The 19,573-nt window shown below is 39.3% G+C and overlaps 1 protein-coding gene across 1 annotated transcript in view; it reads right to left on the reverse strand.

Annotated features, from left to right (window-relative positions):
* Nucleotides 1–641: 641 nt before the first annotated feature.
* SFMBT1 (Scm like with four mbt domains 1) overlaps nt 642–19,573 on the reverse strand; it is a 38,124-nt gene continuing 19,192 nt past the window's right edge. Inside the window, exons 9-20 of the mRNA XM_009639356.2 lie at nt 19,139–19,221; nt 17,581–17,707; nt 16,795–16,908; nt 15,259–15,301; nt 13,973–14,037; nt 12,385–12,524; nt 10,395–10,504; nt 8,508–8,683; nt 7,551–7,729; nt 7,120–7,365; nt 6,474–6,602; nt 642–5,587 (exon numbers count right to left, since the gene is read on the reverse strand). Coding sequence (XP_009637651.1) covers nt 5,447–5,587; nt 6,474–6,602; nt 7,120–7,365; nt 7,551–7,729; nt 8,508–8,683; nt 10,395–10,504; nt 12,385–12,524; nt 13,973–14,037; nt 15,259–15,301; nt 16,795–16,908; nt 17,581–17,707; nt 19,139–19,221 — 1,553 coding nt within the window. The 3' untranslated portion in view covers nt 642–5,446. The remainder of the gene's footprint in view (nt 5,588–6,473; nt 6,603–7,119; nt 7,366–7,550; nt 7,730–8,507; nt 8,684–10,394; nt 10,505–12,384; nt 12,525–13,972; nt 14,038–15,258; nt 15,302–16,794; nt 16,909–17,580; nt 17,708–19,138; nt 19,222–19,573) is intronic.

Genomic DNA, 19,573 nt, shown 5'->3' on the forward strand with positions numbered 1-19,573 from the left:
ATTGCTCAGGGTAAGCAGCAGTATTTATCACTATATAAACACCAAAGCCATCAGTAACAGTTTAAGTATCTTTTTTAATTTTCTTACAACCACTTAAAACTGTCATATACCACAAACTTATGTACACTATTTACAGACAAAACAAGCAAAATATCCATCCAAAATATTTTTTAAAAAATCCTCTGATTAAATCGTTACACCTGCTCAAACAATGGTGGGACTTAATAGGCATATTTTCTTGTGCATGTTTCTCTTCCATGTAGTACTTCAGTCTCACTGCATATATATATATTTTTTTTAAAAGTTAAAGAAAGATAAAACAACAAGCAAAAGGGACACAACACAATATGCATTTAAGTCTTTGTTTAAGAACAAGCAGCTAATTAAAAAAGGCAAAATACAGGAAAAGTGCATCAGTTCCAATGAGTTAGTATAAGAAAGAGGCCCACAGGTGGAGAGCAGGTACCCTTTAGGGTAGAGTCTCCTACAAGACCTCTGATTGTCTACAAAGATTATTTAAAATTCATTTTAAACAGAAATTAAAAAAAAAAAAAGACATGAAAAAGGAGAGGAGAAACATGACACCTCCAGATTTTTTTTTTCCACGAGGTTTCTTGGAAACTTGTGCTCAACAGCTTCCAGAGTGGGCAAGAATTCATTTGTCCCCAGACCTCATTGTTCATTCACACAACTGGAGTGAGCCGTCCCCGTGTCTCAAGCAGAAGGCCTGTTCCTCCTGAACTGTGCAAGGCTAGAGGACTTCCACAGGCTCTGTGCCCAGGTTTGTGCTAAATCCGTTAGACCTACTGCCTCTCAATTTTGTCAGCGCAAGACCTGCTCACTTCCATGGCTTAAAGCTAAGCCAAACACTGCTGGCTTTGCACCTAACAGAGTAACTTTGTCTTCTCATCAAAAAGTCCATTTATATGTCTGGTGCACTTCAGAACAACAGATGTGACATTGAGAAAGCTAGAAGCGACCACGGAGACAAAGTGTCACTAACCTTAACTCATTTTTGCTATATTTCATATAGATTAGTATTATTTTTTAGAAAAACACATAACAATAAAAGAGGCTTGTTGTATCTGGTGTTCCCGATTCCCGTTCTAATCCTTCACCCAAAAGACTGCCTTTGAAAACAAGGCTACAGGCATGTTTGGGGAAGTTTGGCAGCACTCTGAAAAGTGGGTTCAGAACACAATCCCTTTAAAATGGAGCCTTCAGCTCCTGACAGAGCCTATGTCTTTGTGCTTAGTTACTTTTAGGTAATTTGAGCTCACAGTAGGCAGTAACCAGTCTACCACTATGTGACAGGACTGGTTAAGGAGTAGCTTTGTATAGGATCATCATATTTTTGGCTTTCTGGTAAGGCTACTTCATCTAGTAACTCTGCTCTAACAATAGATTTGGTCCAAAGGTATCCTGTCTCCAATTTGAGCTTGATAGTTTTGAAGCCTGTTTCTTTACATTCAAAAATCTTGCAAGCCACTTTGCCTTCTGCTAACAAGGTATCAAGTCTTTGTACCTTATACAGAAGAATGGAGTGCTCAGTCCAATCAACTGTAAAAATATTTACACTTCTGTGGACCTAGCAGCTAAATACTCCTTCCCTCCTTTAAAGCATCATTGGAATTAAGAATAAACACTAGCAAATCTTAAAACAACAACAAAATACTGCTGGAAGCTGTGACAAGAGAAAGTAATCTAAACAACTACTCCCGAAGTCTGTACGTACTGCTTCCACTAATCCTGGGAGAGACTGCAAACACACCTGGAGTTCTATACAACACACAAATGAATCTGCCTTTTATTTCATTCCTCAAAGAGCAACTTTCGGAAATGTTTAGCGTTAGAAAAAAGTAGTCTTCATTCACCAAGATCAGTGCTTTACCTCTCCTCTTCTGGAAGGATTGCTTTCAGTTTAGGATGGACTGCAAGCTGCTCATGCTTTGGGGTATAGTTCTACCACATTAACCTTCCACAGCGTTTTTGGAGGTCAAATACTTCTCTGTTATGGACTCCCTGGGTTGGTGCAGAAAGCACAGTATCGTAACCCAACAAAATCTTTCTGCCTAACAAGGCTAAGGTTAGCACAGAATGAGTGCCGTATGGAGGCACCACCAGGTTTCTAAAGCTATGATGTGCAAAACCAAGACTGTACAATGCATATGAAAATAAGACAAGCAAGAATACAAACCCTCAATGGATCAGCCAAGGGAAATCTCCTTTTACCATCCACACAAACAGCACACGAGGCCCAACGGGGCACTCATTTTCTTGTACTGAAGACATTTGTGCAAGACACCACTGCCTTTCTACTGGGCTCCAGCTTTGTCATAATCTTATGGTGAATGGATGTGGTAGAGGACAGCACAAATCCATGAAGCCTAAATTACTGCAGTCTCAGCAACTCCTGCTGGTTAAACATCAGTATCATCCAAAGCCAAGATTCAGCCATTGGCTACCCAAAATCCAGTTTTGAAGGAACAGAGCTACTAAAGCAGCACGTGAGCTGATTTCAAGTCATGTTGGAGTAAGATGAACAAATGTAAGTGCAGTTGTGTCATCTGCCATGCGTAGAGAAAGAGGAACTTGAAACAGAGTCAAGTAGAAATACCATCCATCAAGATAAAGCCTCAATTATCCCTTTTAAATCCAGCAATAAAACAGAGTGCATTTTTTCCAGGAAACAGAGTGTACAGTACCCGTGTGCAGCATAAAAACATTTCACAAATAATGAAAACATCCCTTTTGAAAATCTCAACAAAAATAGATCCCATTGGGACCAGACTGTCAGTGCCTCCCAAAACAAGGCAGAAAAATCCAGCCTATAAAACATGCCAAAGGTGACCAGTAAGTATCCCACTAACCTCTGAAATTGCTGACTGCTTTATTTACTGAGAAAAAGAAGTATGACATTTGTATTTAAAACCCTAGGTGCCACGTTAACAGGTTCACTAAATTACCCTTTAAGCTCTGTTCTCTCCTGACAACTACTTAAAAAGACATCTATCTGTCCATGGCGAAAGGTGGAAGCAACATCTCTTGGCTATACAGGTCAATTCTGCTGGGCATCAGTGCAATAGAATTCTAGAAACCCTCAAGAATGACAAATATGATCCAAAAGCATCATCTTCCAGCCCAGAAGTTCTCTGCTGGTTTTCAAGACAAAATGCTGACAACAAAGCAGCAATGTTTCTTTCAAAAATTTTGTCAGGCCTAATGGCTTATCACTGAGCTTGCCCTAAGGGAATGGAGTACAGGTAGGTGACCTAAGCACAACATGAAGAGCTGAAATATCCATTTGTTGGCCATGTATTTGGTGTGAGGAAGAAGAAGGGGCACTTAGATTTCAATTTCATTCTGGTTTCAGATTCTGCTTACAACTCGGGAGAAAAAATTGTCCTAGCTACACACTGCCCTCTCTCCCTCAAGATCAAGAATACTCAGCTAGTAAACAGTATCTCCAACATTTACAATTTGATTCTGGAATGGAAAAAAAGAAATCTGATTTTAGCACTTCTGTAAATAGTTCTGCCTTGACTAGGCAGTTATTCTAATGGGCAAAAGAAATAAATTCCAGTTATTTAGATTTGCTTACTCTAAACTGTTTTCATTGGAGGTAGCCCCTGCTCAACACCTATGTGGCAGATACAGACATATTGATTGTGCAAACTCAGCCTGTAGTTTACAGACACCTCCTCGCTGAATCCTACAGCTCACAGCATCAGAATAATGGATCACATTAGGCCTAAGAGACACTTGACTCAATCCATTTGACCAGAGTAACCAGTGTTTATCAGAAACCAGCAAATGCATCTTTCTTAAACAAATTCCTGCAGTGAGCACCTTCCTACCTCAGATGCCTTAGAATGCCAGGGGCTTTCTTTGAATAGGAGACAAAGGACCAGGGCTGCACACAAAGCTCCCGCCTGTGCTTCTCCAAATACTCTGAGAACAGGCAGAGTGAATGAATGCAAGCCATCTGAAACCTAATGCTTAATGTAGATCTTGAGTCTGATGCAAGTTTCCTACATCTTTAATGGAAAGTAAGGTAAGCCCTGTTACTTGAAGTGTAAAGCACAGGTCTACAGCAAGTGGCTGATTGGCTTTTATTACCCTGGAAAATTAAAATCAGCAGTTCATCCTGCTGTGGGTCTACTGATGGAATTAGATGGCCCTCTGGTCCTTTTCCTTTTATCTAAGAAAAGCACACACACCCCTTCCCAACCCTCCGCATTTTTCTCAGGTCTGATCCTGAGCATCTGTAAATAGTTAAAAATACAAAGTCATGCTCCTAACATAGTTTCCAGTATACAAACACTGGCAGAGCTAAGTTGCAGTCCTCTACTGATTACAGTTTTCTTAGTTTATTCTCTAAAAAGATGTTCAGGTAGCAAAGCAAAAAAGTCTGCTGACAGGCTCTATGTACGTGGCCCAATTGTTTGCTGTAAGAAAAAGGAAATAACTTCACACAATTAAAAAAAATAATTATCTGACAACCAAAATATAGAAAATGCAGACGCACTTTCTCTTTCCTTCCTTTTTTCCTACAGCCTGTCTGTAAGAGAAGTGCAAAATAATTACGTTTTCTGACATCTGAGAAAAAGATAACATCCACATTAAGCCTACACAGGTTTCAGCTAAAACTTTGGAACAGAAGCTCTGTATGCTGATACTGGTTTATACTCCTGACATGCCTACAGAGACTGCTGTGCAACTGCAGACGATTTGTCCAGAAGAAGTAGTTCCCTCCCTTTTTAGTTCATCACTTCTACTGTTCAGGCTACAGAGGTAGTAAAAACAAAACAAAACAAAAAATCCAACAATGACAAAACAAAAAACCCAAAATAAACAAAAAAACTTCCAAAGGAACTCTTGCTATACTGTACATTCAGAACCCTGTGGCCACATTGTTGTCCTAACAATGAACAAATTCATTAAAAAACTCAACAGTAACACACGAATGTGCAAAGAGCACATTCCAAAGCCAGTGCTGTGGTGAAGCAAGTGTTCGTCCACAGGGAGGGAAGGGGATCCTGTGAATCATCAGGAACAGAGAAAGGTTATTTCTGGTGGCCCACATGCTAACGTAAACAGGATCCGTTTCTCCTTTTAAAGTTCCGTGCCAAGAGAACTATTGAAATGTCATTTCCCACCAGAGGAGATTTTTCTGTAATCATTAAAAAATACATTAAAAAAAGGGAACCATAGAGCAAGAGACTATTGTGTTCCCGAGCTGGCAGCTGGTAAAGTAGCCCCTGTGTTTGCATTGGCATATTGCTCCAGATGTTGCCTTCCTTTTGTCAAAGTGAAAAACTGAGGCTGACAGATGCTCTTAGGTCACCAGGGCCCCAGTTTAACTTCATTTGGCTTTTCTTGCTAGAGAGAAAGGAGCATGTTTTTGTAGTTGTGCTTCAAAGGTCCACTTCAACTTGGCTGCTCCTCAGTTAGCAAACTGCTGGTAAAAGGCAAGTTTGACCCTCTCAATGTGATGGCAAAGTTTAATAGCGGGCCCAAGCTTCAAGTCCATACACTCCTGAACGGTGGGCAGGGTCAGCAGCAGAAGTGCCTGGCCATCGATTTCCTGTCAGAAGACAAAAATTTCATACTGACTTTGCATTTTTATTTTCCCTGCTCCTTCAGCTTTGACTTGCTGTAATTGCAGATTCATGACCGTTTGTGAATTAGATGTTTCTTTCATGCCACTCCAGGCTTAAGAAAAAAAAAAAAAAATCTCTCGCAACAAATTAATTCCTTTCTTAAAATGTCAGCTCAAATTCACTGGCTAAGGGACAGAACCTCATGAGATGCTGTTTTTAAAAAATAAACCTAATAACGGAAACCAAGAAAATTTAATGCAGAAAGTCACTTTACCTAACCTCTGCATCTTTGTAAGGAAACAGAAGATTTACAAGGAATGTACATCTTCTGGAACATCTATCATAAACCATACTTATCACCAGTTCCAGTATTACAGTTTTGATAGATGATGGGGTTTTTTTATGGTAAATTTTAACCAAGATGCAAGAAGTTAACTTGACTCATGTTTGTACTCTACTTGTCATACTTCCAACACAAAAATGTTCACTTGTGCAGCTGTACAACACTGTGGTACTTGCAGTTAGTCTGCAGAATGGAAAACATTTATCATCTGGCAAAGTCAACACAAGTGGCAAAACTGTATCTCCTAGAAAACAGACTCCTGCCTTCATGCTGCTTGGTTGTAGGCATTCTCTGTAGTTTTGGGATTTGGATGCCCCACAGACCAAAACATCCTCCACTGAGTACTAAGAAACCTGAAAAGTTCTGGCCATTCCTTTAACCCTCCTCTCCCAAACTGCGGAAGGTCATGCATGCATTTGTTTCCTCAAAAACCTATTATAAAATTTAAACTAGCTTCTTTTTTGTGATCATCAGAAGCTAAGAAGCAAAGTAACAGATTCAACATTTTAACAGACAGGAAGTTGTACCTGATCAAGAAAAATTCTTGCCAGTGGTGCACAGTCAGTGGATTTGAGGAATCGTACAACATCAGCCACACTCCATTCCAGAGGGTTACTGTCCAGCTGCAGCTTTTCAGCAGCTTCCATCTTTATGTCCTAGACAAGCCACCCAGCACAGAAAGAATTCCCGAATTATTACATATGCAATGGACTCACACTCCCCTCTACTCCCCCACACTCAAACATTCAGCTGCCAAATAACGCTCTAATGAGAGCTCAAACTGCAGAGGTTTCTTGGTTAGCAGAGATATGCAGAATAGCATTGTACTGAGGGTGGAGGCTATACCATTGTTATAGCCAGTAAGCAGGGATCTAAACCCAGGATTTGGTCAACACCACATCACTGCTCAGGCTGAATCAATAGGAGTGCTAAAAGCTGGGAAATGGAAAGTTCACCGTTCTGTCTACAGCTTTCTGTTTAGTCTTTATTACAGTCCTGTAATATGACTGTAATAAAAATCAGGATTTTTGATTATTCTGTAGTCTTCACAATGCCCTTTATGGGGTAACAGAGTACTTTATGAGAACACACATACGATGGTTAATACTTCCAAGACATTCGTGCTTGCCCAACAGTGAGCAAGCTAGAACACAAATCTACACTTGGAGTTACCTTTGGCGAAGGAGGTTTATTTTCATCATCAGAAAAAGAAAAGGTCCTGAGCTTCCTCTTCCGCTTGTCTCGGTCCTGAGCCAGGGAATGAGACAGTTCACTCTGTGTAGGAGAGGATGACAGTGATTTCTTCTCTGATACCTCTGATTCCTCAAGCAATTCGTCTTGGTGCTCTGAGGTACTATCCTCAGTCAGAGATTCTTCATCTACCTCGTCCTGGTCATCCTCCTCTTCTGCCCCACTGCCCTGAAGAGGTAGGAAAAAAAAAAGTAATGAAATTAAAAAAATTGGAAGTTTAGGACAAAAGTTACAATTGCCACCCATTTGTCAGCTGTAACCTGAGGTTACAAGAAACTAACAGTCTAATGTTTCAAATGTAGCTGGTCAAAGATCACATACCATATCTGCTAAAGTTGTTGGCAGTCTCATACCTGGGGAGATCCAGCTGGAGTGTTATCCACAGAAGTAGAAGAACGTTTTTTCTTATGAACAAAAAAATGTTTTCGTCTCTTCCGTCTTTTATTTGGTTTCTTCATGGCTACTTCTAGGTTACTGTGGCCACCAGGTGGCCTACCTATCCGCTTGTTTTTCCGCTTTCCATAATAGTGTGCTACCAGGACAGAAGAAAGGAGCACCATGTTGAAATGCACCTTCAATGACACTAGTTATTTGTCCATCGTCAGGACTGGAAAATCAGTAGAAGGACATTTCCCAATAGAAATCCCAATTCTGCAAGACTTCAAAATGAGTATGTCTGTATTTTCTTCTTCAATTTGGCTTAAGGAAGAAGAGTTACTAATCAATTTTATTTGCCCTATAAAGATTTACTTCCTCTATCTTTGACAAGCCCCAGATGATCAGATTTTATACAAAAATCATTAGCCACAGACTTGGTGCAATTTAATGGCACTTTTTGTGATGTTTTGTAGTTTTAACATATGGCTGGCCTCAATGCAGTTTGTTCTCACAGCATCAAATGGTTAAAATTAGTTTAAAAAAATAACTGAACTCCTAAAAAAACCTAAAAGCTAAGAAAAGAGCTTGAAAGTGTTTTATTTTGTTCCACAACAAATTGGTAAAAGCAATTACAATGCCACTTAAATTATAATATTAGAGTCAGTTTTTGTCCCAGAAGTTGTCTTAAGAAGATAAAACTTTAAGCACAACAGAAAGTTCAGCCATGGTTCTACCACTTAACACAGAATTTATTTTTTCTCCCCTACTCACTGGCACACGGATATTTTGTAGGCCTGTGCATGTAGCGTTTGAGCTGCTCCTTGTGTAAGCAAAGCAATGTATTTTGGATTCCTTCTGGAGCCAAAGCCAGAGGAAAATCAAAATGTAACACCCCAAGCCCCACCTCAGTTTGAGATCAGCAGCCTACTCACTGTATTTAGTCTTTGTCAGGACAGAGCAGTTCTCTGAACACTTATCCAGCACCATCTGAGGGCCGAAGAGGTTTGGACAACATTCCAGCTTGATGCATGTTTTTCTACAGAAATCTGCCACCCGATCTGCCGTCCTCACAACTTCCACAGTTGCACGGTAGCTCTTCCCTTTGTACCTAGCATTGAAAATATCATAATAATTCAGGAATCCTCCAATTACCAGCATAGAAGTACTTCATTGAGGGGTGTACAAGAGTATTACTTTGAGAGATGAAACTCGGGGCAAACCTGAGCAATGAGGAACTTTATTGATTGACAAGTCTATGAAACAGGTAGTCCTGTCTCTTATGACAGATCCTCAAGCAAAGAAACAAAGCCAGCACCAGAGGGATGTCTGCAGTACCAAACAGAGCAACACTGCCCAGCCAGCAACTAGAAGATACCATCTGAGAGGACTACTCCAGAGTTTACATGTTTTGTTTTCTTTGTTTACAGATGGCTTGTTCTTTCTTTGTTTTTATGGGACTGCAGAAGAGTCCACTGTGATGTAGACAGCTGGTCCCTAAAACCAAGATGGAGTGCACCAATTCAGCTAATAAGGCAACAGTAGACAGCCATTCTATGCACATACTACGGCAAATAAAGGAACTACTGTCACATTACCGATCAGCTTTCATCTAACTGCTAAACAATTCGTCAGGACAGTCACTTGCCATGACTCTACATATTGCTCCTGTTTGATTTAAATTAAGAAAAGATTTCTTTTTGTTCATCAGCCTTGCCATGACAGTGACAGAGCCGCACTGTGAAATATTTGCGGGAGTCATTCATCATTTCTGCTTTGTTCTCCCAGCACAGCTACTGGCACGTGCTGATATCTATTAGGGATGTCTCAGGCCTGCAAGTATCTAGTTAATGCACTGAAAAAAAGAGCTCTATCATCATAGTCCAGATATCCCTGGTGTCACTACTGTGACAAAAGAAAGCACACAGCAACTTCTGTGAAACCAAAGAATTTTTTTCTTCTCTTTTCTTCAGCTGCATCTTCTATTTACGTTAACCTTTCTTATCATCTTCCTATTGTCCAAATCCAGCACAATCCTTCAATACACTGAAAGTGTCTTTCTACACATGAAACCAATCCAATATAAGAATTACTGACATGTTCAAAACTATGCAGGAAAGTGTGCTACGGCACACTGGGAAATCTAATCTCTAGTATGCAAACACAGTGACCTAATTATAAGACCATCACTAGACTATAAAGGAATATCTGGATTTATCAAATATATGTAAATATGATCACTGCTTTTTTTTTCCTAGCCACAGAACAATCTTGCAAAAAAGTTCCAACCCAAAAATCTCTGCAGGAAAACTAAGGAGTTTTTTAGGGTAGGCTGGTGTAGAAAGACTTCCATGCCAAGCCATTTCAGAGCACTACTATAACTTAATTTCAGAGGAATAGTCTTCCACTGAGAGATTTGTGTGGAAATGCCATAGAATTCTGAGAAGCTTCCTAAGCAGTATGTGCTTCTACTTTAAAATACTGACAATTATCTCCAGGTGAATTAAATTATCTTAAACCTCACCTGCAGGTCTGCCAGTGTATATGCTATGTTGTACCAGTACCACACCATTTTTACTTCATCACAGGCTGCTCACATGCCAGTAACAGAGTATACCTGGCATATTAAGGAACATTAAAATCAGATGCACTTCACCAGACATTCCTAAAGAAGTTTATAAAGATTTGGAAGTTTAATGGCTGTCAGCATCTTGATATGTTATAAGCAATTTTTCCTTCTCTGAAATGAGAGAAGTTAAAGCATAGACTGCAGAGAACATTGCTTTGGGATCAACTAAGCAATGAACAGGACAAGGATTTACTTGGCTTTTAGGGTCTCCCCATGGCCATGCCATGCAGCCTCTTCATCCAACTGCAGTTCTCGCAGGACACGGCTAGGTTTGTAAGCTGCATTGATCAATAAAGTGAGAACCTACAGCAAGGGAGGGAAGAGGAGAAAACAAGTTTAAGTTATTTGTACAATAGATCTGTTATAAAGTGCCAGGGTAGAATAGGAAATTACTTCTATTCATCCAAATTATCTAGCATCAAAGCATTCATTCACAGCAGGATGACAGATACCTCCCTCCCGATACTGCCAAAATGAAAACTGAGAGCAGCTGACACTGTGGGCCTTGCCAAACCTTCAGAATTTGGCTGCAGAGTCATGAGTGTATCTAGCAATTTCTAAGTTATTGCCCTTGACTTACAAGTCACTAAATGAAACCCTGGGGCTGAATACTGCAAAACTTGCATAACCTTGGGTAAATCTGAGTGATTATCTTAGAGACTGTTTGACAAGTGAAGATGTGCCAAAAAATGCCACAGGATTTTGCTGCCTACCAACCCACTACTTGCTACAGAAATCACACTTCAGAATCTGAAGCTCTCCTCTGTTTTGCTTTCATGAACTGTGATGAGGCCTGTACTATAATAAAATGAGAATTTCTTTGGTGCTGTAAAGTAACTCAAAGTTGTGAATGGCCTGAAATTAGTAGGGGATAGTATAAAAAGTGCATTCAAATTGTATTCCTTTTTTTCAGTATGTGCTTATTCCGGATCATTCCCAAATTGGGTGCATCACAACCTTGACATAACAAACTCTCAGCTTCAGTCCTACTAACACAGCAGCCCAGAGGTCTACAGTGGAAAAGAATATTAAATGTAATGCAAGTATCAAACTCACTCTAGGATTCACAATTGAGGAAGAGTCCTAACAAATGAGTACAGCTAAGCATATTGGTTGAACTTTTAGCAACACTCCGCGTCTGTACATCAGCAGGATTTGTGCATACTTTATGCTTTCAGGCAGTGAAGCAGATTAAACCTTCAAGCTGCCACTGAATTTCACACTTGCTCTTTTGGAATGCTTACATCAGAGTACTGAAACTTGCAGAAAGGATGGGGTACTTTTCTGTATGCAAAAATGGAACTTTTGCAATAATCAGCTTGACTCTTGTCCACTGGACTCTTGTTTACAGCATGTCTGCCACGAAGTCTTTCTTAAGGTCTCCCCCAGTTACAATACAGGGTAGGGAAGGTAAAAATTCCAGATGTTGAGCCAATTCCTGCATTTAGAGCGATCGTTTCATGAAAGCTCAAGTGTGCACATATAGTTATGCCTTGGGAAACTTTCAGCCTCTCAGGTCAGGTAATAACCACCCCATGACAGTTTTGGAGATTTCAGAAAACTAAATATTACATTAAAGTATTTGTAAATTTCCTGTGAAACACCTTCTGGATAAGAGGCTCTTTTGGCATTAAAGAATGGCCTCTTCCTCCCTCTTCCCCTCCCTCAGTTACATTAGAAAGCAAAACCACAATTTCATCTGATCTTTGCAGATCATATCCAACTTATAAACCACAGAGAATCCTTTTAGTTTTCCAATTACCAAAAATAGTTTGCCACTTCTACTAAGAAAATCTGTATTTCCTCTGTTTTAACATCAACAGTGCAAACTGTAAAGTAATTTTGGGATTATCTGAAGCTAAATTCTGTTAATTAAAACTGAAGCATTTATTACAGCTATAAAAAGATATAACTCCTTTGACTGTGGTAATTACAGGTTACTCTGTTTTAACCTAAAATAAAGTTTAGCAATAGAAGGCTGCCTGTAACCCAGATAAATGAGAGGCTTTTACTCTTTCCAGCCATTCATAAAACAGTCCATGATTTATACTTGATTTTATACAAAACCCACTCTTTACTCATTATCAGCTTAAATTTATTAATTACCCATTTATAATTAGAAAGATGCTCTAGCGTTCACAATGCACTGCTATATGCAGGTCCACTATGGACAACCACCTCACCTCTTTCAGAACAAGAACACAGTTCCCAGGTCCCACAGACTGAGGAAGCTCTGCAATCCTGCCTTTGTTAAGGTAAGGCCCTGAGAAGCACCGGTGGTTGAAGTAGATCTTTGGGCAGCAGTACTTTCCATTAATTACCACTAAGAAATGAGAAAGCAAAGACTTAAGTCACGTGCTACAACCTCCCCAGAGAAGAATGACCTCTTGTAATAATGTAACATTTTGCCTGCTGTAAAAAAGGAGGGGAAAAAGTCTTGAGTGACACAAATTTGGGGTATTCTCAGTGTCATATTTGCAATGACAAGCACTAGTTACTCGACGTAGCCAAAATACTTTTCATACTTCACATGTATGCTTGCAAGTTGTCAAACTATAGGAAATAAAGTTGGTGATTTATCAGAAAAGAAACATTTCTTCTTGGCTAGTCTGATACTTCATGGTATTACACCAGTGAGAACAGGCAAAAGGACGACAATCCCAATTTTCTAGTAGCAGAAGCACTTCCTTCACAGCAATTATGGACACATTTTCCCATCAAGTAATTATCTCTCCCCTGGACTTCTGTCACCAAAGAAGCTGGCAAAGTTTTTCTCCACTGTTTATCCTAAACTGCAGTTATCACATTGCTTTGCATTTTTAGACTCTTTTCCCTCAATCAGCAAACAAAAGATGCAGCAACTGATGAAGCAACCTTTGATGAAGTGACATCAAGTTTTCTAAACCTATTAACTGGTTCAATGCTGCTCAAAATTGAAGTTATGTACAACATGTATTGCAAGATACTTATGCATAAATACAAAATTGTTTTACCCTAGCAATGTATTGTTTCTTCACTGAGCAACACTATCACTTAAAGATCTTAAATTCAGTAGTTGATAACTGGCAGATAAATAAATGAAGTCAAATTTACATTATGATTCTATTAAAAGCCAATTAAAATGCTAAGCAAGCACAAATCATATATGCTATAAAGCCTGCATTTGGTGCAGCTTCAGATGCGCATTTCACCACAGAAAACAGCAGAAGAGGCATTTTGTTGCCAAACAGATAGATCTGTATGACTGTTTCACCAGCAGATGTACTTATTCATCATATTCATTCTTGCAACAGTTTAGGAAATTATTAGATTTCGCCATCTGGCACACAAAGCAGTTTACTGTTTGAATTGCTTTTGTTTATCATGATGATGAAGTTCTCATAAAAAACAGACAAACCTGTTTCCCAAAGCTAGAATCTAACAATTCAAGAGCACAGATGCAGCACACCTGTTATGTTTCTCTCAACATTATTAAACGTAACAGGTGACAATAAAAAAATCATCTGCATAGGTTAAAGTACACATTTGGCTCCACATATCCTCTGCTGTGGGGGAGGATGTTCTGGTGTAAAAAGCTAATTTCGAGGTTTAATGCACATATCAATTGCAGGACACAAGTAATTCTATGTTTCAACATACAATTCAACAAATCATCATGGGATGAAAATCTTCAAACCCTTTCTTCCTCTCCCCCCTCCTAACAGAAGAGTGTTGAGCAGCTGAACTGTTACAGGATTTTGTCTTTGTTAGCCTGCCCTCTCTGATCAATACCTGAGTCAGAAGAGTTCAGTTCCTGGTTCTTTAGTCCATCATGAACTGTCCTTGATGACAAAATTCTGAAATGAAAAGAACAAGATTGGGAAAAAAGACAGATGGTAAGGTAAGTCCCCTCTCAGTTACTAAAACCCAACCACTAAATTTTTTTTTCCAGGTCCAGCCTTATTAATCTGCTTTTTATATCCCCCCTGTTTCACAATAACAACATGCAAGGACTATCTAATGCAATTTGAAAGGACTACTGTACTGCCACAGCTAGCAGCAATCCTTCCTTGCTTGAATTATATGGGCTACCCTGCTGATAAACACCCCCCACAAAGCTACCAACAATAGTTTACATTTTCTGCCTCCTTTTAACTTCATTTTGTATTTCATGGCACAAGGCAGTGTACAGTCTTACCTTACGCATTTTGAAAAAGATGGATTTTAAACAAAATACAACCAAAATGACTCAAGTACTCTGGTAAGAATTCCCATTACAAAACATGGAAGAACAGTCTGCTCAGTATTTTAGGAGCAATGAAAACATTGGCAGGACTACTGACAGATCTGGTGTTTGTAAAGCTGTAAGAGTCAATAGAACCAACTGTCAGGCATTCTACTGAGCATTTCTGAGCAGGCTCACATGAGGGAGTTACATATGCATGACGCAGAGACTATAGACCAATTGTAGATATTAGCAGAATTCTCCTTTTTGGCTAGTCTGAGCCAAATTTAATCTGGGAAGGAACTATCAGAAGTTCATCTACTAAATGACAGCACTCATAGTAAACCCAAATTTTCTGATCAGCTGTGCAAAATCACAGCTACATGTTAAGGAAGCCACATTGTCTAAGCATGTTTACGTTACAGAAACTGTATATTTGAGAATGGAATACAACCAAAAGGGAATCCAGTAGTTTTCCCTATTAATCACCATTTAAAAAAAGGCTAAAGCACAAACTTATAACCACAGCCTTAAGATCAGGCTATTTTTTCCTAAATGCACGCCAGTACTCACAGATAATGCAAATTTTTAAAAATGAAATATCAACAATTTCAACCCCAAAACTTCAACGACTTGACCTATTCAATAATTCAGCTGAGTTGCACTAACATTGTTAAAAAAAAAAATTCCATGCTTCCTATCTCGTACTATAGCAGTGCAAGAGGTCTTTTTCAAAGTCAACAGGAACTATCAGCGTTAAGATAAATGGATTGTGGAATCTCAACCCTCAGTACAGCACTTCTGTAAAGCTAAATCTCCCCTAAGACAATGATTTACCAATCAGAAAACTTACTGTTTCTCTGGTTGAACTACTGCAATTTTTTTCTGCTTGTTTACTGAAAGGAATAAAAAGAAAATATAAACAGCAAAGTATAGGAGGCAAACAAATGAAACTTCTAGTACAATATATATACTAGACTAATTTCCTCTAAGTTATACACCAAAAAGAATCTACATTCAAAGTCACTGCAATGTTAGATAGCTGACCCGTTCTGCACTAAAAACATGCTGGCCCATGTAATTTGAAGTAACCCAAAAGGTTTACTTCAACTTTTACTAAAAATTCATTAAATCAGGCATGCATATCCCCAGCCTTCTATGAAATCTCGCCTTTTGTCCATCTCTGTTGGCATCATAGCCCCTAAACTACCTGTAATACCAGCCAAAAAGGAATTATATGCTTTCCTTTTCAGCATCCAAAGGTGCTCAAACCTAATCAAAGGTTAGGTCCCCAGGTGTAACTCACCACTTTACTGGCACAGGGAACTTCAACACAGTTTAGTGTTGAAATGGAAGGAAATTAGCTGGTTAGAAACACACATGACTTAAGCCAATTGCTATAGAGGAAAACACTGTTGCAACTAAGAAAGTCAAGTAGACGATAGTCCACTTGCTAATTCTGGCCAATTCAGGTAATAATATTCAACAAGGCAATGCAATATGTGCCTTTTTAGCAACTTCAGGCTTTGTCCCCAAACTTCTGGATTTTTTTTTTAAAGTATCTTTTCTCTAATTAGGTCCCTCCCCAACCCGTCCTTGGCAGTGCAGACATGTCTCAAATTAGTTTCTCTTGCTTTGACTTGTGGTAAATGACAGCTCATTCAACCTTACAACTTTATTATCTTACTTAATAAATATTCAGGAAGTTCTTCAGTTTCTCCAACTCCCATTAAACTCTAATAAACAGAGGTCACTAACCAGTTGAGAGAAGACACTATCTTATACTACTTACTAGCTTAGTTAAACCAGGTAGGATTTCCCTTTCTGCGTTTTGTCATTAAGGCATCATAACCATCTGGCCCATTTAGAAAGCTAGTCCCCTTTATTTCAACTCTAAAATGTATATACACTTGACACCATTTTGTTAATGGCATTAATTTTACTTGCACAAGTGCAAGTGTAAAATCAGTACCAGAGTCAGACGCATGGCAAGAACAGCTCAGCCAAAACTATATGCATAGCATGTCTGTGTGTGCATACACACAGATACGATTTCTTTATTGTGACTAATGGATCACTTCTGCACACTCATACAGCATGCAAGGGTCTCAAGCCAACACTGCCTGTTTTTTTATTATTGTTATATATGGATTACATTATTTGTTATTACTGTATGGATTATTGTATGGAGTTATTGTATGGAGTTATTATGGATTACAACTGGACCTAACTGCCAGGGGAACAGTTGCACAAGGCATGGATTTTCTGTACATGGTGAGTGTTTCCAAATTCAGTGATGCCTGCAATAATTCTGCAGTAGCCTGCTCTTGAAGGTCTTGCCATCTCTATCATCCCAGCTAAACCACTGCAAATAGAACAGAACTGATACCTATTGCTTTGCGAGGAGGTCTGAGCTGATATCCATTCGTCTCACACCAACCCACTGGAAATATATTCATTGATTCCACGCTCACTATACAGTCAGGGACGGGCTTCTTGGAGCCTGTTTAGTTTAGAGAAGCAAAAATTGAAACAACTCAAAAAAATAAAAAACCTCATTTGGTTAATGCTTGCTATATGTTTGCCAGTGAAGCTGCTTTTACTTGTGGTATATCTGGAACACAATATCAATTCTTTATTCATCCCCTTTTATTGACTAGATTCTTTCCTGACCTCATTTGCTTCCTCCTAAAGGTTGGAGATGGGAATTTGCCATCCACGGTTTAGGAGAGATGTGCCGTGCATAGTAAGTGCACGCTGATGTACTGCCAATCAAGAAATGATTCTATCTTAATGAAGAACCTCTCCAAAAGTTTTCTTCCTAGGTCTGGTCAAAGCTTGCTCAGAATGCAAGTCACTCATTAGTAAAAATGTAACAAGGCCCTTGCTTTCTAAAAGACACTGATCAGCACTTCGCACAGCACGCTAGCCTAGCGCTGACACACTGCAATGCACAAATGCCACTTTTGCCTGGCTTAAATAGGCTCTGCCATCCAAGGCTAAGTGGGAAACCGACAATGCAAAGGGGTTTTTGCTGTGTTTTCATTGAGGAAACAGTGATTTGCTGCCCATATTCAGCAGGCAGTGAGTTTGCTCCAGATACTCTTCAGCTTTGATGATGGTACTATGGAAGAATCAACACAAGTACTACTCTCCTCTCCCACATCAGGCTTACCTTCCAGCTGAAGCCAGAGGTAGGAATCTTTCAACTTGGTGACTGTAGCAATGCAAACTTCTTCAGGATCAACCGGGTTCACAGCCTCAAGTTTCATATTCTCTTTAAATCCATGGTCAGAAGTTAACTAGGAAAAAGACAGAATACTTCAGTAAAATGCCACCTGCATATCCAGTATATGATGTGAACTGCCATGAGCAGGAGCAACACATAAAAGCCTCAGTGTTTGAGTAACATAGAAAGATACTCATGCAGTCAGAAAAGATTTCAGATAATTAGGACACTGAATACAAGAAAGATATATTATGAACTACAAAGAATTTAAGTTAAAAAAGGCTCTATAGACAGACCTAGAAAAGAAAATGTTTGTACTCAGAAGTAAGGATGCTGAGACTCACTGAAAGGATTGAGTGCCTTCTAAGCAACCAGGAATTCTCTGCTGCTTGCTACCTAAGTGATAAGTTTGACAAAGAGTACGACCAGGCTCTCTATTCTGTTAGCTTGGAAATCCATTTTATGTATGCAAATAACATTCCTGCCTCCTCCAAGTGAGCTCTGGCAGACAGCAAAGGAAGCTTTCTTTTCATTTTACATTTTTGGGGTAAGTAGGATTTCACTTCATTCACCAATTTAGTCCCCATTTATCAAAAAATTCCTAAAACGTAAGAATGGGTATTTATCCAGCTCTGAAGTGCCTGAATTAAAGATAAGAAGTAACAGCCAGATAGAAGACTCTTCCTCCTAGAGCCACTCTGCAACATAATTAGAGGATCAATACATTACGAATTCTGGAACTAGCCTACAGTGATCAACTCTTCTCAGAAAAGGGATAATAAATTCAATGACCTGTTCTAAGATGCCACAGCTTACAAGACAGAACAAGGGCAACAAGAATTCATAGCCAGCAACACCCTCTTCAAAAACTGGTAATTATTCATTTTAATTTCTTCCTGTAAGCACTGCAATAGCCCAGGTATTGTAAAGGGAATTGGAAGGCAGGTGTTAATAGCACCCTTTTCTGCTTGACAAGGAATTCTGCTTTGGGAGACAGCAATACTGTCACTGAACCAACAAAAGCTCAAAATCTAGCAAGTACTTCAGGCACTGATTAATGTAAAATTATTTGGTACTAATTTAAGATGACTTGGTATTGATTAATACAATGGAATGAATTTTTCAAGCTGAAAGGAAGACTGAAAGAGTACACTAAGTAAATGAAAACAAGGTCTATTAAAAGGCCCTGTTTCTACAGTTAGAGGAGTGCTACTGACTGATACTGGTTTATGACTATTCCATGGACTCTCACACATCTCAATTTTACAGAACACTAATTTCTTTTCAATTTGCTTTATCACAGCTGAAGCATTTGGTCCACCACTTACTTATCTAGGACATTGGCATGCACCTACTACTGTTCACATACATTTGTACTTAACTCTTCCATTTCCTCAGCTTTCACAGGTACTTCAAGTAAAAAACATGCAAAAAGTTCTTCTCCCTGGTATCAAGAGTGTCATTCACATAACAGAATAGAGATTTTTCTGCAAGAGAACCTTACCAAAGGGAAGCAGCTCTGGGGAGCTGCCTCAGCACCACATTGTTTGAGGTAGTCTGCCCAATCAAAGTCCTGCCCAGGATAACCTAGGGGAAGAAAAAGCAAAGGGGTTAGCTTAACAGCATGAGAACAGATTACTCATTTCAAGCTCATATGAAGTATAGATCTCTGAAATCTGTTCGGGTCACTCAAGGTTGTCAGCTGACTAGGGCTTCAGTGAGCCATCTGAGGTCAGCCCATAGCATGGTTCTCACGTATCTGAGATATCCTCTTTATTTTCATTGCAGAGGGGCTTTTGGCCATTGCCTCACCGTGATTCCCATTTTTGACTTGAAATGGCATCAAACTAACAGTGACTGCACAGAGAGCAACCTAAAACATGAATCAAGTACATCTGCTAAGCAGACATGGGCAGCAATCGAAACACGGGGAAGCATT

Source organism: Egretta garzetta, unplaced genomic scaffold (assembly GCF_000687185.1).
Source record: "Egretta garzetta isolate BGI_Z169 unplaced genomic scaffold, ASM68718v1 scaffold215, whole genome shotgun sequence".
Classification (NCBI taxonomy): domain Eukaryota; kingdom Metazoa; phylum Chordata; class Aves; order Pelecaniformes; family Ardeidae; genus Egretta; species Egretta garzetta.